Raw genomic sequence first — 10,662 nt, forward strand, 5'->3', positions numbered from 1 at the left:
AGTGGACAATAAAGGTCGTATATACGTCGCACATCCATGTAGAAATAAGTAAGCAATTGATGTCTGATAAATTTACAAAGTATTTAACAGTTGGAAGTAAGGATTGTAGAGTCTGACACTCCGACAATGATGTGTGCCCATAAAATGTAATATATATATAGTCTGTCATTTATAATTATCCAAGCATTTCCAACGTAATAATGTGTCATTTTTATTGTTCATTTTTCCAATTCATTCATTGTTTTATGTACCGTCAAAACACTCCTGCCGGTCCTGCGGACTTATCTCCCACCGAAGTTGTAGTCGGGAGTTTTCTTGGGATTTGATGGCCGTTTACAAGAATGTTTTCAATTACGAATGGGTTATTTTTGACAAAATTATTCATTTACGAGTCTGCCAGCATTTGCATAATAACACCAACACCAACTATAAAAGATACCAGATTAGCCCGAATCCAAAAATCGAGGCTTTCAGCAACCTGAAGTATCCCGAATCGCTTGTTAATCTCACTATTAGTCCGTTGCATGTTTCGATTCTAGACGCTCTACTAGAAACAATGGCTATATTTTCACGTATTTGTTCTCCTTCCAAACCCAGAGACAAAATGAGCAAGAAGTTAAAATCAACATCAGTACCCAAGTCGCAATTTCAAATTTGGACCAAGTCCGTACAAGCTATGACATTGTGTCTGACCCCAATCAATGTGCTAGTTTAAACATCCATTAACGCCAGTTTATAAGTTTCCCAAAAATTTAGAAGAAATTATAACTAAAAATGGAGTAATAAATAATTCACCAGTATCCAGACCCCTTTAGTCCACTTATTTCCTTAAGGTCTGCAAGATGTACTCAGCATAAAGGTCCCTGCACAGTAGCAAGAATAAGGATTTTAGCTGAAAAAGTCCTTAACCAAGTAGCATCCAGAAAAACTCAAACGAGAAACATACATGGAGTGTTGAATGGCATCCTTGGCAGTTTCGGAAGGCAAAAACTCGTCCACTGCTACTTCTTTGTGTTCATTCTTCTTGTCTAAATAATTGTCAAGGAATAATCTTCATCCTCCATTTGCATGTAGGCATAGATAATTATAGAACCGTTCACTTGTCACTATACATGAAAAGTTATTTCGAATCTTTTAAATCGTACATGATCAGTACGGAAGTGATATTTTGATGAGTGTTCGATCAGTTTCCCAACAAAAACAACTATTGCTCCTATAATCACCATATGAATAATTGCATGGAAACAAGCACGTATCTTGGCTTGTGATACCAAACCAAAAACTTGTCATTGCCCAAAAAATAATTAGTACTAATCGGGAAAATCGATTTTCTTAAACTGTAAAACAGTATTTTGATCACTGTGTCGGTAAAGGTGCTCCTCACAGTAACCCCCCACAAAACTTAAAATTTAGTAGTGAAGGATACAGTCTTCAAAGAAGCGCCGGATTTCAGTTAGCCTATGAGGTGCCAGCTGACTGATATCCGTGTAGTGGCGATACTCTGGATCGTCAGCACATACCGCAATTATTTTATCATCCTTCTCTCCCTATTTCGGAAAAAAAAATCAAAGCTATCCTTTTCTAATTTATTGATGTAACTTTGTAATCTTAGATGGATCGCTACCTGGTCAATCATAGGCATCAGTCCAATAGCTCTGGCCCTGAGAAAACAGCCTGGGACGACAGGCTCCTGAGTGAAATTCAGTTGAGTGTTATGGATACTCACAGAATAGGCGGAAGATCTTGAAACTACACATTCTCTCATCATTTATTGTATATACTGTTAGAACCAGTTAAGTTTTTTACAAAGAAAATAGGCAAAGTTAACAACCTGCATTAGGACTAGAACGTCCATAGGGTCATTATCTTCACATAGTGTTCGTGGAATGAAACCGTAATTGTGAGGATAGACCACTGATGAATACAATATACGATCAACCTGCGCATCCATTAGTATAGGAAATAAATTTTCTGCTGGCTCATAGTTCCACTCGTGGAGATAGGTGGTTCTTGACGTTGAGATAGCTAATCATAGGAGAGGTACTATAGGGCGAGATAGTTTAAAGTTACCTTGATCAGACCAGTTTTTTTGTCAAGTTCATATTTCACTTTACTTCCTTTGGGTATCTCGATCACCTGAAAGAAACGAAACCTGATTAAAACATCAAAGATCTAAGGCCCACAAGGAGAAAGTCATGCAAAGAATCCCAAGAATGTTGGTTTAGAAATCAATTGCCATCTTGTAAGTTTAAGTCATTGACACTCCTATTGTTAAGATGGGATATAATTATTTATCAAAAAGTTTCATGGGATGAAATGGGCCACAAAAAACTTCGAAATTTTTTGTGAGAGGTAGATGCAAATAACAATATCCTGAATAGGCATCAAATGCATCGTCGAATGTCATGACATTGGTTGAAAAAAAGATAAAGGTACATACAACATTAATAATTTCAGGTGCTCCACGGCCTGCAAAACACACATCAAGAGTTATCAATTTATTGCCGATGAACAGAACGCTGTATAACAAAAATACAACTTTCCCTCAATTACCGATCTCAAGGTCATGCCAAGGATGAGCTGCAACTGATCTCCTTGACAAAGATGAAAGGATTCTCTCATTTAAACGAGGAGCCCGCCTGTGAGGTGCTACTGGAGATCCATCATTGTCGGCCATTTTCTGCACAAGATGACAGTTCTATAAACTTTGAAAGTTAATGCTATAGTCTATAGATCATCGATTGCACAACTCGCCCAATGCACCAAGGAGATTTATGCTAAAGCATACGCGCCACCAGAAAAAAGACGATCAAGATTTTGATAATTTATATTTTCCAGCGGGTGTAACCAAAGATGTTACTGGCTCATACAAATTTTAAAATTTCAATGTAATTTTCCTTTTAAAGTATATATTTTGACGATTAAAATATTCAATGCTCCTGCCAAGTAAATTTTTTAAGATCACGACTTTCACTCTGTGCAACTGATCTGGAAAATCGAAATGGTGATCGAGATCCTAAAAGTAGAAGCTCAGATAATTTTCAACATTGTGACTACGGGAAAGCTGTAAATATATTTCATAAATTCCAACAGCCAAAGAGAACCGATGATTCTTGAAATCGAAAAATAAAGAACAGACCGCGCTTCGACAAAAATAGATTAATTCAGTCAATCAGGAAACACACAGATCGCCAATAAAACCAATTATTTGCCACAGAAGTCGATAACACACAGAATGGTGCCATCCACTTTCAAGATCGATCGACAATTAATCAGACAAGATAAAGAGAAACAATAAATAATCGAGGAAAAAAACCCAAAAGGTACCTGGACAGAAACAAAAAACCAGATGAAGATGGTGGAGAGAAGAATAACGAGCGGATGCTCAACGGGTACCCATCAATTGGCTTCTTTCGGGCGTGATATATACGCATTTGTCTATGGAAGCAAGTCAACGACACGTGGAAGCACGAGAGCACGAATCGCCAGATGTCCAAATTGCTCGTTGTAATAATATTACAAAAATCTTCTTTCACATTACATCATTCAATAAAAAAATAATAAAGCGAGATTCGGACTCGGTGAACGTGGAAACACGTACGGATGCGGAGCGTTTTGTGGCTGATTTGGAGCTGATGACCCAACCCCCACCATTGGCTTGGAATCCACGTCCTCCTCCCCCACCAAACATTTCAAAATTTTAGGGTTTGTATACACGACCGAGTATACATATATATATTCACGTAGAACATCAACTCTCGAAGTAAATTTCGTCAAACCGTTGTCGCAACATACCAATTATGTATCTAAAGTTTGATATTTATTCGTATTTTCATATCTTTAATATATAAATATATATTTTATACAATAACGGTAGCATCTCATTAATCAAATTATTCACGTTGAAGGTCAAAATTACGTGTTAAGAATAATAGACTAATAGTTACAATAGCTAGCATCTGTATTATTAAAATATAAAAACTTTAATTTACTTTTTTCAAATCAAATTCTTTTAACAAAATTCCTCCAAATATAATTTGTTATATAGATGAGTTCAGGGACGGATCCAGGAATAAGAGTTGGGGTGGGCTTGAACTCAATATGATAAATTATATATTATTAAAAAAAAAGTACATTATATCGTTCAACGAAGGTGTGCCTTACGGGATTTTAAAACATAAAATTCATCAATAATAGAATTTACATCAATATGTTTAGCTAAATCTCGTTCAATATAGAGTGTCAAACAATCGGCAAGAAAGTCATCCTCCATTTTATTGCGAAGTGCCGTCTTCACATGCTTCATTGCTGAAAAAGCCCGTTCAATAGTGGCAGTATACACAGATAATGTCAAAACAAGATGAATCAATCTAGTCAACATAACATAAACACTTGACCGTCCACTCTCGGTCAATTGCTGACACAACTCAACAAGTGTAGAAACCTTTAAATTCTGCATAACATCGAGTTTATAAATGTATCAATGCACACACACACACCCACACACAATATGTTACCCGAATTATTTGTCTCTCTCTCCATTTATATCTCATTCACTCGGTGTCATCTAACATTACTACTTCTGGGTTATTTTAATAATGATTTAGATTACAATTTATAATGAAAATATTTATAAAATGTATATATATTTGATAATATCTGCTCTCAAATTTTAGTATTAGTCAGATATATTTCTTTTTTTATTTTTGGAGTTTGAGTTATTTTTCATTATAAATATGTTATGTGATATTGTCAAGTCAATGTAATGTTGAAGCAGTGTAATGTCGTATAAGTGTCAGTTACTTATATTAAATATCATATCGAAAAAATAAAAAAAATAACAAACCAATTGTGAAATTTGACAAGACTTCGAAATAAATATCCATGGCCGATATTACATTTTTCCCTATATATTTGACAGCCCGACTAATGGGACGTTAGGTAAGGGTTGATTTAGGTGGATTTATTTTTTCTAACCCACTTAATTACATGTTTGGTATGAGTGATTATTTAATCAAGTATATTTCTCTTATGAATGATTAGGTTATATTAGGTACGATAAAATAATCACTCATCACTTCTTAGGATTATTTATCTCACTCTTAATCTATCATATTTTTCCAATTTTACCATTCTTTTATATCATAACTCACCACCACTTCCCTACACCGCCCGCCGCCGCCGCTCGTCGCCGACTCCGACCACCCCCTCCTTCTGCCGGCCGACCGCCGCTCTGCCGCCGCCGACCGCCGCCACAAAATTAGAAAGGCAATTTTGTCAATTCATCAAAAAATTATTATTTATTTCATTCTTAAAAATCATACCAAACATAATATTATTTTATCTTTATCTACTTCAATCTTTTTTTTTTTTTATCATCTCTCTTTATCATTTCATTATTTTATCCTCCGACCAAACATAATTTAATAGATATTGTTATGATAATTAATTTTAGTTTCCAAAATAGACCAATTTTTTTCTTTAATACCCTTTTTCTTCTCTTATTATTATCCTTTTAACTTAAGTTTGGATGGATGAAAAAATATTATCAATTCGACAAACTTTGACTTTAATTAAAACTAGAATGGTCAAGTTTTCAAATATTTTTTATAAAAATCAAGCTTCTTTAAAGTTTAAAAGAACAGTACCAAAAAATTATTTATTTCATTCAACTGTCGAAAAAGAGTAACAGTTGACAAAAAAAAAAAACATTTAGATCAATTAAAGCAACATTTGCATGAATAAATTATTAAGCAAGAAATGTTGGGAATTCAACTCCATGTGCATGAGACTATTGGGACAATTTACATTCAAGTTTAGAAATAAATTAGCAGGTAATGAGAAAATTTTAATAATTTTGACTCGAATCTAATTAGAGTCAATATTCGAGTCGAGTTCGACTCGAAATATTTAAATATGTTCACGAGCTACTTGAAAATAAAGACCCAAAATTGATGAGATATATTATAAAAATAAAATATTAAATCTATCGAGCCATCGAACAAAATAAGTCGAGTTTGAGTACAGCTCGAATTTAATAATTTCAAATGTGAATCAAATAGTTTTTGAATCGACTCGAATAATTCACATCAAAATAAGTTAGATGTTTGTATTTTTGAGTTGATGAATAAGAAAGAATGGACGGAGATTGAATTGTTGGCATTAAAATACGTTTGGTCAAGAATGTGTTTTAAGTCATGCATCAAACGTGAAAAGTGAGAACGCGGCGCACATCACTGACCAAATCACTTCAATCCTACGTATATTATACCGAGGAAGCTTGCAAGAAAATCACCGTCCGCGACCCTCTCTTAAATCCCCATTAGAAACAGCACCATTTCTGATTCTGTCATCTGGGTTTGGTTTCCACTCAATTTTGGACATCGTCAATAGATTCGAGGTCGCAAAACGACGGAGAGGCTGCCGAATTTTGTTCCGTGAAGGGAATTGAAACTGGGCCCACAGGAATCCTAGCGAACCGTTCCATCTACCGCTTCTCGCACACCCTTATCTTCTCCTCGCCTCTCTCCATCTTTGGATAGATTTTCTTCTTGGAGCACACGCTTACACATGCCGCAGAAATCCACCAGTTGCAGTCCAGCATAACTTTGCTGAATCTTTTCTTTTATATATTTTTATCACTGCCATTCTTATCCATTTTTTCTTTCTCCTCCTTCAGCTTTTATTCATTATCCATTTTGGGATTGTTGAGGGTTTGTCCTATCTCTTCTTTCAGACCCCTCGAGCCATCGTTGTGCTAGTAGGCTTAATCTGCATCTGGCTGGTTCGAGGGGCTGATATTGGTTACTTGTTTTTAACACATGGCGTTGGTTTCTTCTTTTCTTATGAATTTTCAGAGTCCCACAATTGTGGATCTGTTCTTTGAGCTGATGGAGTTCATGTCGCCCATCTGGATAGCTCTGGTCGTTGGAGTTTTTGTGGGTTGGGCATGGAAGCCTAAATGGGTTAATCAGAACATCAAACTTGTTGATTCTACTTCAAATAAGGAAGAGCCAAAGCCAGATGATTCATTATCTACGTCAAGATCGGAAACGGTGTTTCCACAATTCTACGCTTCTATGCCAAGCTTGAGCTCATTGAAACTGCAATTACCCAGTTACATTTCTAGGTTACCTGATTCTGGTCTTGAGAAGGGAAACTCTTCATTGCCTTCGGTTTCAAGTCATAATTTAAGGTTGGCGCCGAAGCTTTTGATTTCCCAACACTTTACAAACTTGTTCAGTTGTTGGTTCACTCGTGTGAAGGCATTGTTCGTATTTAATATAATTATGAATACAATTAATATCTCTCTTGACAAGTTGAAATGTATGTAACCAGTTCGTCGAAGTTGGAGAATGGCAAATCAAGCATTATGAATTGGGATGATTTTAAACATTTTCATAATTTGGTCGAAGAAAAAGATGGGGGCCCTGCTTGGATCCAGATGATGGATAGGTCAACGCTCAGTATGAGCTACCAGGCTTGGAGAAGAGATCCCGAGGTGCAATTCTTTGCAGATTGTGTATCTGTATTCTAGACATTGTAGTTTTGCTAAATTTTATTGTAGAATTGAGTTTTCTCTGCTTTCTTGTGGTTGCAATGATGATCTATGCTATTGCGCTAGATTGTGACTACTTTCTTGTGCTTTTATTGACGATTTGTGTGATCATGTGAGTTTCACTCCTCCTCTTATGATTTTGTTGATGATTTGTGGAATTATGTTAACTCTCGTGATTTTATCACTGATTTGTGCAGTCATGTGACTTTGCACTGGTGATTTTATTGATGATTTGTGCAATTATGTGATGGCACGATTTTTTTTTAAATATAGAATGGACCTCCGCAATATCGTAGCCGAACTATTTATGAAGATGCCACACCTGAGATGTTGAGGGATTTCTTCTGGGATGATGAGTTTAGGTCGAAATGGGATGATATGTTAATACACTACGAAACTTTGGATGAATGCCCCACCACAGGGACGATGCATGTTCAATGGGTGCGCAAGGTAGGAAGAACTTTTGGTTTTATATGTTATTTTTTAAACTATTTGTTTCTTTCGGTTGCACCATGGGAGATTGATAAATTCTTTATGGTTTGGTGCAGTTTCCCTTCTTTTGTAGCGACAGAGAATACATCATAGGTCGTCGAATTTGGCAATCTGGAAATGCTTATTATTGTGTAACAAAGGTAAGAGAAGATATTATTCTTGCATTGCTTAAGCTTGTTCTTCCTATCTCAGATTGACACGCCGATAAACAGTTACACCTCGAGTTGATATTATATTAGCTGAGATTCTTAGAGCAATGGCTTGCTGTTCTTTGATAAGTAGAAATCTTTCTTATTCTCAGCATTAGGCTTAAAACCTGCTATTCGTGGATGAGTTGAATTGTTCAGCAACTTTAGTTTATTGTCGTGGTCTCTACCACAATTTTTATGAGATCGTTGGCGTAGTCTGTATGATGTTCCATTTGAGCTGCAATTTTTTGCTCTTGTGCTTCTTTTGCTCTAGACAACCCAGTCCTGGAATAATAAATCTGTTCACCGTCAGAGACTCGGTGCAACCAACTTGAGAGATATTCTTTTGTTTTGGAGTCATTAACTACTTAAGTTCATATGTAACCAAAGTGTCAGGGCGTTCTCTGTTGTTTTGTCTTTTTCAAGAGAAGACGTTAATAGAGCAAATAATAATTGTCAGAACGCATTAGTATCGCGAGTTCAGTTTTGGCATTGTGTTTTTTTTCCTGCTCATTCATTGATTTAACTCAGCAAATTATTGATGAAGTGTCTGTTTGCTTGCATAAATGTAAAAGGGAAGTAGATGGAGGAAAACATGTTTATCCTTGCTTTCCTTCATATATTCTAATATTTGAAATGATTTCCCGTAGATATGCTAACTAGAGGAATTGGTGCCCCAATCTTATGTTATATTAAAGTCATTACTAATAGAAATGGTATTCGTGCAGCTATGAAATGAATGCAATCTAGATTTATCAACTGTTACATTATAGTTTCTTAAATTCATTTAGCAACTGGTGTACTTTTCTGAGGATATTCATCCCCATTTGATTTTGCGTTGACAGGGAGTGCCATCCTCCTCCGTGCCCCGTCGCAGTAAACCAAGGCGTGTAGATTTATATTATTCTAGTTGGTGCATCCGCGCAGGTATTAACTTTCTGTGGCATAACTCCAATACGATTTATTGCACATTTTAAATTTACTAAAACCCCCAGCCTAAACCAACACTTCCTAGCCTGAGTGGTAAGAGTTCGTTTTCCCATAAGTTAGGTCTCCAAGTCGAGTCTACTTTCCCACAATGTGGTCAGACTGAGCTCGACTTTGAATTAGCTTAGCCCCAACGAGACTCCAGGAACTGGTTGGGTGGGTTGTTAGACAAAAAATTAAACCAACTAAAAATCCAATTTTTTAGACCGCTTGCTTGCTCTATGTCGAAATTTCTGAAATAAGAAATTTAACTTACCTAACAGATTTTTCTCCTTGAATTTTGTGATTCAGCTGAGTCAAAGAGAGATGGTCGAACAACTGCTTGTGAGATTCTCCTGTTCCATCACGAAGACATGGGTATTCCTTGGGAGATTGCAAAACTAGGTGTGCGTCAAGGCATGTGGGGTGCTGTCAAGAAAATCGAGCCTGGGTTGCGTGCGTACCAGAAGCACAGGGCGTCTGGAGCAACTCTCTCTCGCAGCGCTTTAATGGCTCAAGTAATCACTAAAGTTTGTGTCGACTCATTAGAATCCCTAGAGAATGGTTCCGACAGTTCATCAATTGTCGAGCCTCATTATTCAAAGGGGGGCAAGCATTCGAGAGGTGGGATAGCGAAGATGTTAGTCATTGGAGGGGCCATTGCGCTAGCTTGTTCTTTCGATGGAGGGCTCTTGACCAAGGCTGTTATATTTGGAGCTGCAAGAAGATTTGCCAACGTGGGTAGGAGGTTGTAACCGAAGGGATCCTGATACTCTTTTTTGGGGTCGTTTTCGAAAGAGTCAAATCTTTACCCTCGTTCGTGGTCCAAAGGTTGTAGTTGATACTAAAGGGCAGATGCCTCGACGTCTACTCAGTATCTTCGCTGAAATTCTCGCTCCCTCTTTATTGTGTACAAGCAAGAAAAGGTTCTATATATGGCTGTCTTCTTGACGATGATTTATTTCGAAATAACTTCAGTTTTGAGAAATTTGAGTTCTCCGTCTGAAAAAGGAAACAGTACTGGTGGTAGTAGTCGGATATTCAGTGATTTTCTTTTGTTAGGGAGCATATGATTAAAATATCTTTGCTATAATATTAAGTTAATTAATAATAGGCATGATTAAAAATATTTGCTACAAGAATAAGTTAATAATATTTGGAAAATAAACATACAAATGATGTACATGTATCGTATCTTTAAATTATTATTTTTAAATAATTGTTTACAAAGAAATCAAAGCTCAATTAATTGTAGGTAATTTTTATGCATCCTTTTCCACTCGACTTTGAAACCAATTTATTTATTTATTATATCTTTTTTTTATCATGCCAAGCCACCACATCTGCATCAACACAAGTACCATGATTTCGTCAGGAAATTTTTTGATTTGCTTCTTTGCTTTCTCCTGCTCATCAGATTTATATAAAATAAATTGCCTTAAAACGATAAAAAATTAA

At 36.2% G+C, this 10,662-nt stretch overlaps 2 protein-coding genes across 3 annotated transcripts; one reads left to right on the forward strand and one right to left on the reverse strand.

The window, feature by feature from the left end:
* Positions 1–605: 605 nt before the first annotated feature.
* LOC140832146 (soluble inorganic pyrophosphatase PPA1-like) lies at positions 606–3,513 on the reverse strand. Of its 2 annotated transcripts, none has more exons than XM_073195994.1 (9): positions 3,317–3,513; positions 2,554–2,680; positions 2,441–2,469; positions 2,071–2,136; positions 1,832–1,939; positions 1,625–1,690; positions 1,427–1,547; positions 947–1,028; positions 606–863 (listed from the first exon to the last, which is right to left on the reverse strand). In XM_073195994.1, exons 2-9 carry the CDS (start codon positions 2,675–2,677, stop codon positions 821–823), a joined length of 639 nt encoding a protein of 212 aa, XP_073052095.1. In that variant the 5' UTR covers positions 2,678–2,680; positions 3,317–3,513; the 3' UTR covers positions 606–820. The 2 variants fall into 2 exon arrangements, with proteins under 2 accessions (XP_073052095.1, XP_073052094.1); XM_073195993.1 differs by having other exon boundaries at positions 3,328–3,500.
* Positions 3,514–6,309: 2,796 nt separating this feature from the next.
* Positions 6,310–10,265, forward strand: LOC140832147 (uncharacterized). The gene is made up of 6 exons (XM_073195995.1): positions 6,310–7,195; positions 7,339–7,501; positions 7,832–8,008; positions 8,107–8,190; positions 9,084–9,165; positions 9,517–10,265. Exons 1-6 carry the CDS (start codon positions 6,822–6,824, stop codon positions 9,957–9,959), a joined length of 1,323 nt encoding a protein of 440 aa, XP_073052096.1. The 5' UTR covers positions 6,310–6,821; the 3' UTR covers positions 9,960–10,265.
* Positions 10,266–10,662: the final 397 nt, after the last annotated feature.

This window comes from Primulina eburnea, chromosome 5 (assembly GCF_022965805.1).
Source record: "Primulina eburnea isolate SZY01 chromosome 5, ASM2296580v1, whole genome shotgun sequence".
Classification (NCBI taxonomy): domain Eukaryota; kingdom Viridiplantae; phylum Streptophyta; class Magnoliopsida; order Lamiales; family Gesneriaceae; genus Primulina; species Primulina eburnea.